Source organism: Annulohypoxylon maeteangense (genome assembly GCF_022496945.1).
Source record: "Annulohypoxylon maeteangense strain CBS 123835 unplaced genomic scaffold GGS22scaffold_14, whole genome shotgun sequence".
Classification (NCBI taxonomy): Eukaryota; Fungi; Ascomycota; class Sordariomycetes; order Xylariales; family Hypoxylaceae; genus Annulohypoxylon; species Annulohypoxylon maeteangense.
This window is the reverse complement of record NW_025953261.1, coordinates 522,273-539,451: the sequence shown is the minus strand read 5'-3', so window position 1 is coordinate 539,451 and position 17,179 is coordinate 522,273. Positions and strand designations below refer to the sequence as shown.

Below are 17,179 nucleotides of genomic sequence, written 5' to 3'. Positions count from 1 at the left end.
AAACTGCCCATCATAGCCTATCAACCGTCCATCGCAATTGCCGAAGTCCGTTTAAGGTATACATTTCCGCTTAGATAAACGTTTGAAATAGATGCAGAAATGCTTAGTGATCTAGGTACTTACACTTTACGCCCGACTTAGTTCTCGCGTGGCCTTTTGGGGGGTTTCTTTGCGTTGACTGATCCATCGTTGAGATTCTGAGTTGGGAGTTTACGTCACATTGGGATACTGAGACGGGAGATGTTCACTTACCTTGACGGATGAACTTCGGGAGAACCTGTTAGATGCATACCCCGTTAATTATTGACATTTATGCGATTCTTAGAAATATGATGAGTAAGCTGATGAATAAGCTAATTATGTAAGCTTTGGTAGTTTAATATGTTCAAAAAAGAAATATGGTTCATTGGAGCAATGCATATTTTCAACTATCCGTATGATTTGTCATATTATTACTAAGAATATTACACAGCATTTCTCCACTCGTCTCGCTTACATAAGGTCTTGCGCAGTCTAAAAACACTCACGCTCGTTTTCTAGTTTTAGTCTTTCGCGACATCTTTCTTTCTAACTTCCATACGATTTAGATCACTCTAATTTGAAAATTAGAGCATCAGGTGTTTCCTTTTCTACGTAATAAGAGTTGTAAGCCAGCATCGTCCTTATAGCGATCTAAGGCAGCGATTTTCCAACCATCCCAGTCCATACCATCATCTACTTTCACAGCATTTCGAAGCCCTTGAAAAAGACCAAGGAACCCGCTCCAGTCCTCGAGATTATGACCACAACAGAAGTTGAACCTATGCTGCAATCTACCCTTCCAGACGCTGTCTGCTAGATCCTGGTGACCTTTTCCCCCGAATATGCGTGCAAAGACAGTTTCATTGTCGCTCAGATTGTTCACGCCATTATAGAATTCAGCTACATCAAAAATAGCTAACGGGGAGTTGAACGCATGAGATAGAGGTGCAGTGTGGGCCCATTCCCAATCAATTATTCCAGTAATGTTGAAATTTTCATCGACCAAGATGTGGTCTCCCTTATCATCAGCATGCTTCAAATAAAACTTCCCATCATCCTGAGCCGATGATAATACGGATGGGACCAAGTCGAGGAGAAATCGATGTATCAGATACGCATCTACGGCCCTATTAGAGTACATCTCCTGGCGAAGGATCTGATCTAGGAGGAGCTGAAGCGAAGACTTGTGATATTCTTCCATTGACGAAAAGGGGCCCATTGTGCGCATTTCGGATTGTATGAAGTCAGTAAGAGATTCCCGAGCGAGCGCACCCACGTGAGAATCGCCTGGATTATCGAGGGAGCCAAGACGGTTGAAAGGATATTTGTGAAGTTCGATGAATACGTCAGCCAACTGTTCCATGACCCTTTTCATCTGTTCTTTCGTTCGAGATACCTCCAATAAAGGCTTCCCGGGCAACTTCTCCATCAGTATATAGCCAACTCCAACAGGATTATCCGCATGGTCTAGTGTGAAATCAAACACTTTCGGAGTAGGCGCACTGGTCTGCTCGAGAAATTTAAGAGTGGCGACCTCCCTCTGGATGATATGGTCTCTCAATTCTGCTGGAGGTGATGTGGCGTTAAACCTGCGGATACGGGCAATCCATTTTACACCGTCGTCAAAACGAAGTTCGATATGATAATTCATACCGCCCATCACGGAGTTTCGCTGAGCTTTGTCATACCGGAGTGCAGGAATTGAGCAAGGTATCCCTTGGCGCAAGTCACTTGCTCGAGCCGCAAGAGCCGAGGTGTTGACCTTCTTGATCAACTCCGTAATCTCTCTTTCTTCAGCAACTCCAGCTAGGAGATCATACTTATCCGCATCCTACAAAATTTAGCAAGTGCAACATATGTTACAAGAAATTGAACTCACCTCCCATTTTGGACAAGTATGAAATTCGAGCTCAAGATGGATGGAGCATAGATGGCGGTCGCATAATACACAGTCGCCAAGTTCACGAACAGCCGCTTTTGAGCAACCGGCAAAATCGCAGGTCCACATAGGCATCGTGTAGAAATTCGCATGGCAGGTATGAAATGGATTAACAACAATCGCTCAAGTGGACTTATTCATTATCTAGTTCACGTGAGTCAACCAGCGACTCGGGATGAGCGGGGAAAGAAGAACAGCGGTGTGTTTTTAGTGATGACCCCTTGCGCGGACGTTCAATATACCAACTAACCCGGGCAGCCAACAATCATTTTTTCCATCTTCAAAGCCCACATCATGGCCTTATTAACCAACATCTACAGATCATCGTCAATAAATTGTCTGATTTACTTAACAAGACCAGCCGTTCGTTAAGGTCATGCAGAGGTTAGGTATCTCTAATGCCAGTGCCTTGGAAATCGATTCTATCGATGGCTCAGTGCTCAGTCCAGATTGCAATTTTATAAAAGTCCAAGTGTTATTTCGACTTACATGGAATTAGGTCTATCATCGGTGTCTCTTATGGTCTGAACCCTCGAACTCTAAGTTTCAGGACGCCAAAGCTCCCACTTAAGCTGAACTAGGTATATCTAACCGTCTTGATCAAGAAAGTTCACGGGTAAGATAATGTTAAATAACAGGTAGGTACCTAGGTAGTAAGTAAAAACAGCCAACGTGAAACGAATAACTGTACTTACTTCCTTTGACAACGCATGATCATTCTTTTTTCTACCGGTCATCCCCGTGTATCCGCCACGATATACCTAGACCTAGCAAGTGGGAAAACAACAATACCACCACTCGAAAGCCGCACATTTTTCTTACCTGAGACTAGAATATTGATATAAATGCCATATTGATCTATTATAACTATCTCAACAGTTTCTATCACTTATTCGATCGATGCAATATCATCACTCGCCGTACCAAAACTGGCATGATACATCCACGAAGAGGTTACCAATTTGGAATCGCAACAACCAATTCCTTTGATAGGTAAACCTGGCCTACGACATCCTGATACTCGAAGATGTCTATTCTTACGAGGAAAGACGCAGAGTATCTCATTGCGTCAGGCCTACTCAGCCCAACCAGCAACGACGATACACAAATGATTCATAAACGACGGCTTAATAGATGGAGCGACGAAGAATATTCAGATCTACCACTAGATGCTTTTTCATCCGCGACATCCTCAACGCAATTCTACAATATTCCAAAGGATCTCATATCACTGGCCACTCTCAGGCATCTTGGATTCAATAACGAAACGGCAGCATACATCTGGGGCCAATGGGAGAAAAAGCGAGGAACCATAACTTTGATCGATTTTGCTACCAACCACGTGAAAAATAAACGAGTAAAAGACGCATTCGAAGACCGCGATCAAGATTGGCATGATTTCATGAACGACTGCGGAATCAGTGTCGAAGTTCAAAAACACATCATGGATCCTGTTTTTCAAGATATTCGCATGTCGGAATCTTGTCTATTTTGGGTTACGGACACCATGGAATTGAGATACCGTGGTCTAGAAGAAGTTAAAAAAACTTCGTATTGGAGAGCAGCAACACTTGCTGCGCAACGATCACGGCGAAAGGGTGCAAAATATGCAAAGAATGAAGCATTAACCAACGCCACCTCGAACTCAATGTTATGGAATGCTACTACCTCAAAGGATAAAGACAACCTGAATTTTGTTACGATATATAAAGGAATCGACAGAGGTCGTGCCGAAGGGCTGCTTAACGATGTCACTGGAGAAGTTATAAACATACATCCACTGATTTCAAACTCGCTAACGGGCTTCAAGAGCAACATTCAGGGATCAGCGTTATACTTCACAGCTCAACATGATGTCGCAGTAAGCTACGCTTGCTATATAAAGCATCGGGATAACATAAGTGGCATTATCATCGTCAACATTAAAATGCCTCTGTATGCGATCAGGCTGTTGCCCAAACAGAGGCTCCAAGAGATCTACTGGCCAAGCTCGCAATGGAAGACGCTCGTGTACAACCTTCGGAGAAATAAGGGGTTACCGAGTGAAGTGGGCAAGAGCCTCAGCAGCGCATTGCTCATCATGGCGACCATCTCCACCAAACCAAACCAAGCCTATAGAAAACTGACTAGCCCCGAGCAAGTCACTAAGGAATGCTGCCTTAAAGACGAAAAAGGAGAGCCTGCTATACAGTATGTGTTTCGCGGGGAGAAGGGCGTGGATTTCATCGATAGACATACTGTCGGAGGAAAGACTGCGCATGGACTCACTAATAGTGAATATGTTCAATGGTGCCAAGACCGTCGCTATGAATCCGAAGAAGAACATCTATCAGACGAATCCTTAGTAGACCTGGGAGACGAAATGAACCGAATGTAGTTGGTGGCGGAAGCAACAATTGGAGACGTAAAAAATAGCAGGAGAATGTCTGCGTCGTTTAGAACACTGAAATATAGTTCGTTACATGCAGAACTGGGATAAATGTCACCAAAGTTCTCAGTACTATAAAGTCATGCATTTAGTGACATCCTTCATCTGATCAAATGGAAGGCTTGGCCGATGCAATGAGAATAACTTTACTTTTGCAATTCCATATTAAATTTGATGAATATCTTAGCTTTACATCGAATTGGTACCTTTTGCGCATGCTCCCCCCCTATTCCAAATTGAACCAATCATATCGCGCGCTGCCGCTACTACATTCACGCCGACGTAAAACTGGAGCCCCCCACCAAAGCCATGCGGGCTGGGAAAATTGTTGATCCACCTTTCTTTTTTTCTGCCGATTGAACAATCAAATCGCAATTGAAGCTTCAACCTTTCGACATTCACACGATCCCGACGGCCAGCCCGATACCACAATCGCGTGGACTGTACGGTCTCCAAGTTGTGGAAATACGTACCCGAACAGCCTCTGTACTCCCTGGAACCGGTCTCGACCGCGCGCTACGATACGTCAGATCCGAGCCATACCATTGGGAGTGCAAAATCGAAGAGGGGGAATAATTGACGGACGATCACTTCAGGGAAAGTAAAATTGGCTACAGAGAGGAAGATTTGGTCCTGTTTAAAAAAAAAGACGGAATCGGTATCAGTCAAAATCCAGAATTTGTATGGTGAGCCCGTGAAAGCTCTAGCCAGCAATAGGACCAAAACCACCGAAAACCATCTCCAACTCCGAAAGCGCCTCCTCGGCAACCCTCGCCCACGATGTTCACACCCACCCTCCGCAGCCTCTTCGCAAGGCTTCCTTCCCGAACCCCCCTAACCAACATTCCCCTACGCACCTCTCCCCTCCCACCAACCCGCTCAACCGCTATAACCCTACCATCCCTCACCACCTCCTGCCAAATGCTGCACACAACCAGCCCCCAAAACGCCAAACCCAACTCCCCGAAATCCAAATCCAAATCCAAAGGCCAAGGAGGCGGACGCACGACGCGGCGAGGGAAGCGCGGCAAAGGCAAAGGCGAAGGCCCAGACCCACGTATCGTGAACCTCAAATCGTCGATGCCGCGCGCGGTCCCCGCGCCGCTGCGATTCGCGCGAAACCGCGCTTTGCGACACTGGACGATCCATCGGGCGTGGTTGCTGTATCAGCGGAAGGAGCGGGTTAGGGAGGAGAGGGAGTTGGAGCGGTGAGTTTCTTTTTTTTTCTTTTCTATCTATCTACCTCTGTTTTACCACGTAGGGTTTAAATGGGGATAAGTTTATAGTTGCTAACATTAGATGAACGCGCAGAATGTACAACTCGATGAACACAGCCTGCGAAGAACTGCGGAAGATGAGCGGGCCGGGCGCGCGGCCGGAAGGATACCTGTACCGTGTTGCGATGGAGAAGAAGGGCATCTACGGGCACGGCGGCATCCCGATCGAGTACGCGAGGGCGCAGACCGAGACGCCGGCGCGCGAGCCTTGGAATCATGGATGGACGCGGTCGTGAGCTTTTCTACGTACTACGTGTGTCTATGTCATGTAGGTAGTGGTTGAGCTGCAGGATAATGCTGGTTGTTAAGTTTAGGGGGGCGTTGTACTATAGATCATTCTCGAGCATGCGGGGACTGGGAAAAATCCGGATGCATGGGACTAGACTTTTGCTCTCCTGCTCTACACATATATACACAGCCATACGTGCGCGCAACATACATACTAACCGTACCTCCATGTCTACACATTGTACCATATTTAGGTGTTGGATTTGTATTTACCGATCTCGCCTTCACCTTGATTCCACGCTTAATTCTCCGCACACCTCGCCACGCAGTCTTGGCGATCCAAGATGTGGAGAGGGTGAAATCAAGCCGATCGTTCGATCATCTAGATACGAAAACCCGATTCATAGCCGCGGGTATGGAGATTCCTGATTAAGGGGGGGTAAGCTACTACTTACGGAGCAGCAGGAGGCGAATTGATACCGTTCGTTTATCAAAACCTGCTAAACCTGATAGTAATAGGTAATGGATTCGATATTCGAAGCAGGTTCCGCGCATGCGTGTAAACGGAGCGAGCCCACCGGGACGAGAAAAAACGAGCGTATTCTAGGAATGTGGAAATAGGGTTATCATCATCACAGTGAATGTGTTTTCTTCAATTCAGCGCTTGCCTCTCTAGGTATTATCCGTGACCGAGTCTTCGCAATAGAACTATTTCAAAATTCTCAAGATCGCTCCACATTAACCGGTTCATTCATTCAGTCTGTTCCAGGCTAGATAGACAGATAAAAGAGCATAGGGGCTCTCGTAAATCGTGCAGGTGGTTTTTTCATCTGTAGGCGAGCGAAAGTCCAGGTGTCGCATTAGATATATCTCTTCGACACTCTCGATAGATGGTATGTAGATATGATATGCATATAGGTAGATAATGTGGTCGTGGTGCTTGCCGGGTACGTAGAGTAATGTAGGTTAGTTAGGTCCCAGCAAACAGTTTTCGCCTCGGTCTTGGTAGATTTGGTGGTATATCTCAGCCTTCCCCCCTATTGCTTCTTTCCGGCACTCAATTTTTTTAGCGGCGCCTCCACCATCTCGTCCCCCGTTCATGCATCTTTCTTCCTCTCATATTCCAAGATGATAACAAAGGAAAGCAAAGTATCCAGAATACCATTCCCGCTGAACTCCCTCCGGCTCCGGTATACACCCCTTTTTAGTCGTCTCGCGGGAAACTCGTTCGTCACCTTCTCCCCGTTTCTAAACCGCCGTTTCGTGTCGAGTCGTGTCGCAATACCTCATAATATGACGCAGCATCCGGAACCTTCCCCTCTCTCAAATGTGAGTAGGGCAGCGCGGGTTGCGGCCTCGAAGACGTCGTCGACGCCCTCGCCGCTAAGACTCGAGCATTCGAGGTACTTTCGCGCACCAATATCCTGCGCCGCTTGTTCGCCTTGCCGTTCCGTTACGAACTTGAGACTCTTCTTGCGCATCTCTTCGACGGCTACCGGATCGTCGCGCAAATCCTTCTTCAGGCCCACCAGGATGATTGGGACACCTGGACACCGCTCCGTAGCTTCTTCTATCCACTATTTATCTCCTCGTTAGCTGGGGTTCTCATTGCTCTTGTTTTTCTTAGTTTGTTTTGTTCCTTTTTTTTTCTGGGGACGCCACGGCTTGGATTCGCAAATTGGGACATGATGTTCACCAGGGGCAGGGGTCAATCCTGACCTTGTGTTTCACGTTGTCAAGTGAATCCGGTGATTCAATCGAGAACCCTATCAATAATACGTGCGCCTTCGAGTATGCGAGTGGCCGCAGTCGTTCGTAGTCTTCTTGGCCTGCCGTATCCCATAATGCCAATTGTACCGACTTGCCGTCTACTCTGCAGTCTGTGACATAATTCTCAAATACGGTCGGGATCTGAGAAAGCAAGGGAGAGCGATTCGTTAGTTTCGTCTACTTTCTTAGTAGGGCGTCCTTCTAAAGGTCTGCTTACGTAGTGCTATGTATGACGTGTCAGCAAGGTACATGCAACAAAGGATCAAGGGGAGGAATGAATAGGCGAAAAGGAAACGTTGACATACGGTTGGGAAATACCCTAATGTGAAGACGCTCAATAAAGAGGTCTTGCCGCAAGCTCCGTCGCCAATGATGACTAGTTTCCTATATAAATCTGATTAGTAATGCTTAGGTGCATCAGGTGCGAAGCAAGTGTAGTAGTAGCCGACGATGGTAGGGGTTCGCGAGATGGTTGTCGCGCGCCTCCATAAGGCCGGGCTAGAACATATCACGAGCGTAGAGGGGAAACGTTCGTGGTGGGTGTGACGATTCGAAGGTAGCCGAAAAAGGATCGTCGGTCGAATTGAACGTACCTACGGATGACATTCTGCGGATTCGAACTCGCCATTGCTCGACGCGAATGATAATGTCAATTCCGAGACTCTGGTACGGTTCTCGTCGTCTGCTTTGGTCGCAGAAATAGGAAACAGAGTTCTCAGACTCGTTTTGCGTTTTTGACGCGTAGATTGGCGAAGTAGAAGAAGTTTGTTGTCGGTGTGCCCAGTGTCTGGTTCGTCACCTCGCGGGTGGTGTAATGTAAGTAAGCGTGGATAGGCCTCCAATGGTTGATTAAAAAGTCGACGCGAGTCTCCCCAAGTCGGACTTTGAGTGACCTTCAACAGTCTCCGCGTCGGGTGTTGATAATAAATAAACCGTCGTCGATATAGGCCTTTCTAGAATTCCCGAGGATAATGAGATGACTTCTCTTCTTGATCCTTCTTTTAATTCCTACTTTTAACCAGTTTCTTGGTTATCCGGTTAGTTGAAATATGTTTAGGATAGAAAAATTATTTGAATACGAGCGGCCTGCGCAAAGCCTAGGAAGAGCCGGGCTTCGCGGTAGAATTTAAGGCCTCCGTTAAAGGATTCAGTTCTTAGTCCGTGTTGTTACCCCCTGTAACTTGGGATTCAGCTTGAAAAATAAGGCGATGTTATTGGTCAAATCCGTTACCGGGACGCGAAACTGCCCAGATGTGTTAAACAAATATACCCTAGCAGCCCCAAGAAATTTAGGGATAGTTAGGGATAGTTAGGGACATTTAGGGAGAGTTAGGAGTATAAGTTAGGTAACTAGTTGTAGGGTAGGAGAACCACGTTTGAACTTTTGATCGTTTTATATAAGGGATTCACTCGATGTGCTAGAGCATACTTCGCTCAATGGACATAACTATTGCCCAACGCGCACAACACACAGCATACTAAGCCGGTGCAAAAACTGGTGCAAAAGCTGCGAGATGCCGCCACTTAGCTGTAAACATGCTAAACCGCCAAAGGCTGCTACGTTACAAAGGTTCCGGCTCTACCAGACTCATCTGACAGTGCCACAGCATCAACTAGTTAACAAGGCACCTCGCAAGTGTAATTCCTGACTGAGCACGATTGGTTTGATATAACTCGATGCGGACCGGTGAACGCCAATTAATAACTGGCGACTGAGTTGTCCGCCGGACAGCCAGACAACTAGATCGTAGAATCACGGGGAGCCAGTAGGGATTTAGGAAAGGAGAGACTCGACTTGTTCGTCATTCGGCCAGTGGGTTAACCGGCATCACATACATAAGGATGTATGTTGCGGAGTTCATCTGATGATTTGATGTGGACCCCCAAAACTACGCAACCTGTGTCCTCGACTTGTTAACTTGGCGCTTGGGTGACTCCCGGTGTTTGATAGCCTATCTCAATACCTATGTCGGTAGACGAACTGTTTAAGCTACCGATTCGTCCAGTTTTGTCGACGTCGAGGAATCAATTTGACTCAAATCAAGTTAGCGCATCCAAGCTGGACCTGGGTGACCTGACCGCTTCCGTCCCCACGCGCGTAGTTGATTAAGATCGCCCAACGGGCTGCATGTCTCAGCATGAAAAAAATTGGGTAGTGCATATCTCTACTGCACAATCCCACAATCCCCTTTCTCGACCCAATTGTCAAGTAATAATCATGACTATGTCCTACCGCACCACTTGACGGGAGATCATGGAGATAGATATGTATATCGAACAATACAGCATCGATCCGATATGATTGGGTCGGTAGTAGCTAATAGCACTAGTGTTTCCTGATGCCGTCTGTCTATCTTCTGACAAGTCGCGTCAGGTACACTTGTTGATTTCATCAGTGATGACGATGTAGCGCTGTGGTGCTGTGAAAGTTTTAGTGATAATTAGTAGTAATACTAGTGATACTAGCCAGTTATGAACGGACCGGTCCTTATTGAACTGTTGAATACAGAGTAGATTCGCCGTCGATAGACAGGGCGTTCCAATCTCCGGTGTTACTAGGTATGGAAACACAGGGTCTAGATTTTACACCTGTGTTCTGTTGCAAAGTCGTGGAGTAATGCTGAAACTGTAGAAATGTTTTGGGGTTGTTAATATGTAACCCCTTTAGGACCCATCAGCACATGGCGTTGGGGGGGAATGCGTTGTGGAGAGGCATCCTGGACCTGAGTTCGGCCTACAGTGACATCTGAAAATGGAATAACAGTTCCTATACTGAGCTTAAATAAGCGAGTAAGTAGAATGCGAAGGCAAATTTTATCTTTCTGACAGATATTTCGCCTTGCTGGTCCACCTCGCCCTACTTGCCTAAATCATCGACGACCCAGTGGCACAGATTCTGAAATTCGAGCTTTTTACTCCGTAAGATCCAATCGATTGAAATACCCATTAGACTTATGACACCCATTTCGAACTCGAAAAACAGGAGAGAAAAGAACCAGATGTAGTCAGGAATAACAGGATTAACTCAAGCCATCAAGGTGTCGTAATGTTGGTTTCAATTGATGGGTCAGATGGATGGATGGATGTAAGTAGGTATTTGTATGTTCAATTTTCCAATTGCCCAGCTTCGATGTCAGTCCTAACCTTGAAATGATGGAGGGGCATTAAGATCATGTGACTTTAAGGTACAGGTTGCAGTTACCCACTGTTTGTTGCCCGTTGACCGACCGGCAAAACTGAGGGCTGATGAAGGTGAGGGACATGATGAGGATGAGGCTGTGGGAACGGGTACCTAGGTACATATAATTACCATAGCGGCCACAGCGGTTTAACTACCTTACGTAAGGTGTTTTTACCAGGCTGGGCAGGAGCGAGAAGGACCCGATCCAATAGAACCAATCGATAAAAAGCATTTCACCCAATCACAAGGTGCGTACTACTTTGGAGATTGTACCTGCCTTCCTAGGTACCTGAGATTTCGACGTAGGAAAAGCCAGAACTTTAGAACTTTAGAACTCTTAAGAATTAGAAACACCAACAACCAAATTCTTGCTGATTACGCCTAACGTTTTCTGATCCAACAAACAACCCTCCCGCGGTGACCAGCCACCACTCCGGACATTATTCCGCTTGACCTTCAACATATTTACGTGGCTACAGCAGAGACAATACCCTAGAATAAAACTTGCCGCATCTGCTGAGGATTCGGACCCGTCGCCAATTTCCCACCTTGGAGAGGGGCACCGACGGCGAACTTGGCTTCGCCAAACAAAGCACCGATACCCATCCAACCATTAGACTTGCCTGCAATCTGATTTCCAACATTGATCCTACTGATACGAACAAGTGACTTTTGATATCGAGCTATTTGACCTGGAGTTTCTCCTGCCAGTACATCGCACATGACTCCATCGACTATATTCGCGTCATAAATCGCCTCCCTTTAGATACCCCTTCGGACACCTAGGTAGAATGCCTGCGAAAAATAGCAACCGACAGCCAGCCACACAGGCTCCTACGCCATCTGTTCCTAAGGCCACCGCGAAATATACGAACAAGGATGGAACAAAGTATATCTCCGTTCCTAAATCCTCAGCTTCAACTCCGCCTGCTCAGCCATCACCGACAACTACATCATCTTCGAAAGGAGGTGCCCCTACCAATCCCCCTCCTGTCGTCGATGTACCCCCTGCGCAACCTGTGAACCGCAAAAAGCAAAAACGCCGAGCGAAAGCTGCCGCTAAGGCTGCTGCCGAACAAGCTGAGGCTGCTGCCAATGGACTCCCTAGTCCGGCCTCCACGAGCAGTGCGCCTCTGCCCGCCGTGCCTGGGTCGCATAGAAAGGGTGTGCATGATTCCCATAATGCTATGCTAAACGATGCCTACCTATCCCATAACCATACCCATAACGGTGAAGATTGGGGTGAGGAAACCGAAAGCGACGATGGCCATGATGACCTTAGCCAAAGCATAAATGGATCTACGCAAAAATCCAAGAAGTCTAAGAAAAAGAAGAAGAAGGCTTTAAGTGAAGAATCGATTCACAGTCACCCCTCTGGCATATCAAAAGAAAAGATATGGAACACATCCGGCCCGGAGGAACGCGAACGAATAAAACAGTTCTGGTTAGGTTTAGGCGAGGATGAACGTAAATCTTTAGTTAAGGTAGAGAAAGACGCTGTCCTCAAGAAGATGAAGGAGCAACAAAAACACACGTGTAGTTGCGCAGTCTGCGGACGTAAGCGAACGGCGATCGAGGAAGAGTTGGAGGGTCTCTACGATGCTTATTATCAAGAGCTAGAATCTTTTGCAAATCAGCCTCATAACCACCCGAATGCGCCGCCCATGTTTTCGCCCAAAAGGTTTGGTCCTATGACTGGTCTACATCCTCCCGGAGCTCCACCGACTCGATATCCGAACCACCATCCGCCCCGTGGTCGTATGCTAGAACACGTGGATTCAGACGATCCCGAAGACCCCGAAGACGACGAAGATGATGTTGAGGATTATAGTGACGTCGAGGGCTTGGACGACGAGGAGGACGATGATGAGCCAGAGGATATACCACGCGACTCGTATCCCACTGATTTCTTCAACTTCGGTCAAAGTCTCACGGTCAAAGGTAAGCTGGAGTCCCCCAAATTCATACGTAAATTCAACGTATATGAATAACATGATTTAGGCGGTATTCTTACTGTAGCAGACGATCTACTCAAAAATGATGGCAAAAAATTCATTGAGATGATGGAGCAGTTAGCCGAGAGAAGAATGGCCCGCGAGGAAGACTCTAAAGAACACTATGCTGGAAGTTATGGCCATAGCGTAAACGGCGCCTCCATACCTAATCCTCACAACCACGCTCCTCCGGAGGAAGACGAATTTGAGGAGGACGAAGAGGAAGAAGAGGATTATGATACTCAAGACGAAGATTACGAAGAGGAAGAGGTACTTAGCAGAAATCTTATAGGAACATGTCATTAGCTAATTCTCCACAGGATACCATGACGGAGGAGCAGCGCATGGAAGAGGGCCGTCGAATGTTTCAGATATTTGCTGCGCGCATGTTCGAGCAGAGAGTCTTAACAGCATACCGAGAGAAAGTCGCTAGGGAACGGCAGGAAAAACTTCTTGAGGAACTTGAACAGGAAGAGACACAGAAGACCCAGCAAAAGGCCAAGAAAGCAAAGGAGGCTCAGAAGCGAAAAGATAAGGCGGCCCAGAAAAAGCAACAGCAGCTTGAGGAAAAGGCTAAGCGAGATGCTGCCAAAGCGGCCGAAGACGCCGCACGCTTACGAGAGGAGACTAGAAAACTCGAGGAAGCCAAGCTCAAGGCAGAAGAGAAGCGCAAGAAGAAAGATGCGCAAAGGAAAGCCGAGGAAGAGGAACGGGCGAAAAGGGAGGTAGATCGACAACGACGCGCTCATGAGCAAAAGGAAAAGCAGCTAGAACAAGAGCGAAAAGTCCGCGAAGCGAAAGAGCGCGAGAAAAAGGTCAAGGATGAACAACGACGCAAAGAACAAGAAGCGCGCGAGCAGAAGGAACGCGAGACTCGAGAAAGGAGAGAGAAGCATGAGAAAGATAAGAGGGATAAGGAATTAAGGGCGGCTCAAGCTAAGGCAGAAAGGGATGCCAAGGAAAAGTCAAAGCAGGAAGAAAAGGAGAAAACGGCAGCTAAGGTCGCGACACCTGCTGCACCTATTCCGACCCAACCGGCAAAAAAACAGCATCCGATCTCGATCCCCGCCATTCCTCATCAGTATCCAGCTAGTTATCCGTCTCCCCAGATTTCTGTTGCGACACCTGCTCTACCTATGGCTCCGACACCCATAAAACCTCGGTCCGCTTCTCAAGAAGTAACAAGATCAGTTTCCCAGGCTTCCCATTCTGCTTCCGGTCCCAGCCAAAATGCGTCACCGCACACGTTAACTCCGTCGCATACCAGTCCAGGACCCATAGGCCCACCGAGAAAGACGTCTGCTAACGGGCCAATGGGTGGAGGACCTCCTACCATCCAACCGGCATCTCCTCTGCACGCAGGCGTTAAGAGTCCACCTGGTTCGCATCAGACGCCGTTCGGCATGGGGCTACCAATGGGAATGCAGTATTCGCCCGGAATGCCACCACCGCAGTTCCCTCCAGGCTTCAACCGGATGGATCCTATGTACCCACCCCCTGGAAACTTTCGCCCCATGGGTCTGCCAGCACCGCCTGGTCTGTCTGCGCCTAGTCCTATGGGTGGCCGGGCCTTCCCAATGCCACCACATGCACCGCCCGGGTTTCACCAACCACCGGAACCACCTCTTCCCGGCATGCATCATCAAGGCTTCTCTCCGGAAAGTGCGCCGGGACATCCTCCGTCGCATTCACGTCAGGCGTCCGCCTCATTTGATACAACCCTACCAACGCCTATTGGTAGGCCTGGAAGCGTGGTTCATGGGCAAAGGAGTCATGATCTATCCGCCGATATTGACGATGTAAGTAGTCATCTCGGCAGCAGTGCTCTCCTCGATGATGCGGACGAACCTTTCGGGGGCGTTGGCTCTTCCCGCCGAGGTACTGCTCCCCCCGGAGCCCGGCCACCGTTTACAAGCGCGCCATTCATAGATCCTTTCGTCGGTTCGTCATTGAATACATGGGGTCATCCAAATGTGTTCTCTCCACCTCCAGGATTTGCCAACCTAGCGTGGCCATCGAATGCCGCGTTCGCTCCACCTCCAGGAATACGCACAACTCAGCCTCGATCCGTGACTATTCGTCAGATACTTATAAGCTCGTGCAAAGACTTGGAAATACACACCACGGATCCAGATGGGTACATAGACTTACCTGCCATAAAAGCCCATATTGGCTCCATCGGTCTACCAGGACAAGAGCCAATATCCGAGGTGGAGTTGTTGGACATGTGCGAAACCGAAGGCAACGACCATAATGGAGGTGGAAGTTTCGATATCCGACGCGACCACGACGGTAACATCATCGCCATCCATTTCGACAGATCGACCACGTTGAAACAGAATTTAGGAGCTCCTGGTACAGGAGGTATCAGTAACTTGGTGGCAGGCACCAGTCCGCCTAACCACGCGGTCCCGATCCAGAGAGCTTAGGAGGCTTCCGAGGGACGCCACACCGGGTAGTAATTCGTCAGGTTACCGCAAGTATTAGCAAGAGGGAATGGAATGGTCGACGTAGATGCTAGGATTGTGTTGGGGTTACTGTTTACTCTGCACGAAAAAGTCGGGGGTGAGTCCGCACTTTATCCGCTAGAGTTTCTCTTTTTCTCACTGTACCGCTTTTTTTGTTGTTGATGTTGGTGTGGTTGAGGCCGTGCAGCCGTCGGTGGGTGAGCATTCGACAGGCAAATCGCCGACACCATCACTACCACTTGTAACCTACCTACCTACCTTACCTACTCTGCTATGTACTGGTCTTGCATCCCGACCACACACGCATTTCTTCCTTTCCCCGCCTTTGAGCGGGGTTGGCCATTGAGTAAAAATTCTACTACTAGTACCACCACTGCTACTTTACCCTACGCCTACGCTTGTGCTTTCAGGGCTGGGGATAACATACATGTGCAAGAGGGGGCGTTAGAACCCTCGCTGAGTCTAGGACCGTTTGAGAAAGGGTCATTATTATGAATGGGAATCTTCGTTGAGCATTCATACTTAATATTGTGTCATTTGTTGTTGAATATGTGCTTGTGAATGAGGTGATCGATATGCTTGGTCGCTTGATCTTGGCCCTTTTTGTCGATTGTCTGTTATATGGCTTCAATCCCCAAAAGTACACGATTTTGTTGGGAAGAATATCTGATAGAGCAACTTGGAATACTGTGTAGAGTACTGTATGTTTAAGGTGCAAACTTGCTGAGCTGAAGCACTAAGTGCAATCATGGTGCCAACTAAAGTGTTGAATGTAGCAAAAGATATATCTTGGTATGAGCCCTACGTAATGGGGAGTCACCAAATACTCACCAGCACTCATCACAATTTCCCTATTAACCATGGCCACTCTTATAAATACCTACCCAGGTATCAAGGATTGAGGGTCCATTCTTTGTGAAAGCCAGCTCAACGATTTCAAAATTCTGCTTGAGCGACTCCGAAATTCTCACGGCGATTAATATGTCATTCCAGGTTCACATCAGATCCCGGCTATGGCATGCTACCATAATTGCGTAAATTTGTTCCCAGAATTCCGAATAAACATCCGGTTATTTCAATTGGGTTTATCTACAGCTCTACCTACCATGTTTTTTTAGTAACTCTTACCAGTACGGTGAGAGATTTTTCTGTAGTTCTACTTACTATTGGCCCCATTTCTTTCTAATAGCAGCTCCCAGTTATTCAGTCTCATGATCGGATGATATAAAGAACCATAATTACAGTTGAGCATATAAAATGTTAAATTTAAAAAACCCCTCGAGTGCCACTAAAAATCTAGAAGCCACGTACCCTAAATGCATGAGCACTTTCTGTTAAGTCTAAAATCTGCTCACCCCCGCAAATGAGTTCCAAGGTTACCTCTTTATTATCATGCTCCCAGCTCTTCACTAAGTCAATTCAAAATCTAAATCGTCGGAGACGTTCGTTGTTCAAACATAAACCTTTCTTTCACAACCTAATAACCTAGTAAAGCATCAACTAACCTTTATTTATCAACATAAGATACCCAAAGACAATCAGAAAGCCAGATAACAATATTACAACTCCCGAAATGCTCCAGTAGGCTGGGGCAATTGATGCGGAGAAGAAACCCGGAAGGACTTGGTATTCTTTACTAACGGCACGGAACGACCCTTTTCTAAACCAGTATAATCCCTTGATATCGCTTTGTTGGCTTGCAAAAATCGATATATCGCACTGCACTTGCGAGAAGGCCTTGATGACGCAGAAGATATCAACCCCATAAACAGTTAACAAGGTTGATAACAAAAATGTATCATCCTCATTCTTCAACACGAGGTAAAGATCTGTCTATGAATCCTAATACATTGTACTAATCTTCGTACAGACT

General features: G+C 47.2%; 5 protein-coding genes across 5 annotated transcripts; 3 read left to right on the top strand and 2 right to left on the bottom strand.

The window, feature by feature from the left end:
- Positions 1-539: 539 nt before the first annotated feature.
- Positions 540-2,368, bottom strand: GGS22DRAFT_168873 (kinase-like domain-containing protein). The gene has a single exon (XM_047962230.1). It carries the CDS (start codon positions 1,679-1,681, stop codon positions 614-616), a length of 1,068 nt encoding a protein of 355 aa, XP_047816654.1. The 5' UTR covers positions 1,682-2,368; the 3' UTR covers positions 540-613.
- Positions 2,369-2,987: 619 nt separating this feature from the next.
- GGS22DRAFT_195545 (uncharacterized protein) lies at positions 2,988-4,337 on the top strand (the record flags this gene model as incomplete). The annotated part of the gene is made up of 1 exon (XM_047965683.1): positions 2,988-4,337. The coding sequence occupies one exon, from the start codon at positions 2,988-2,990 to the stop codon at positions 4,335-4,337; it is 1,350 nt and encodes a 449-aa protein (XP_047816653.1).
- A 413-nt stretch (positions 4,338-4,750) lies between these two features.
- On the top strand, positions 4,751-6,141 carry GGS22DRAFT_168872 (uncharacterized protein). Its single transcript, XM_047962229.1, has 2 exons — positions 4,751-5,596; positions 5,700-6,141. The coding sequence occupies exons 1-2, from the start codon at positions 5,169-5,171 to the stop codon at positions 5,899-5,901; spliced, it is 630 nt and encodes a 209-aa protein (XP_047816652.1). The 5' UTR covers positions 4,751-5,168; the 3' UTR covers positions 5,902-6,141.
- A 1,038-nt stretch (positions 6,142-7,179) lies between these two features.
- On the bottom strand, positions 7,180-8,291 carry GGS22DRAFT_190798 (Rho2 GTPase; the record flags this gene model as incomplete). The annotated part of the gene is made up of 5 exons (XM_047965027.1): positions 7,180-7,470; positions 7,613-7,804; positions 7,881-7,886; positions 7,969-8,047; positions 8,257-8,291. 5 exons carry the CDS (start codon positions 8,289-8,291, stop codon positions 7,180-7,182), a joined length of 603 nt encoding a protein of 200 aa, XP_047816651.1.
- Positions 8,292-11,471: 3,180 nt separating this feature from the next.
- GGS22DRAFT_41460 (uncharacterized protein) lies at positions 11,472-15,490 on the top strand. Its single transcript, XM_047967023.1, has 3 exons — positions 11,472-12,785; positions 12,846-13,108; positions 13,159-15,490. The coding sequence occupies exons 1-3, from the start codon at positions 11,636-11,638 to the stop codon at positions 15,265-15,267; spliced, it is 3,522 nt and encodes a 1,173-aa protein (XP_047816650.1). The 5' UTR covers positions 11,472-11,635; the 3' UTR covers positions 15,268-15,490.
- Positions 15,491-17,179: the final 1,689 nt, after the last annotated feature.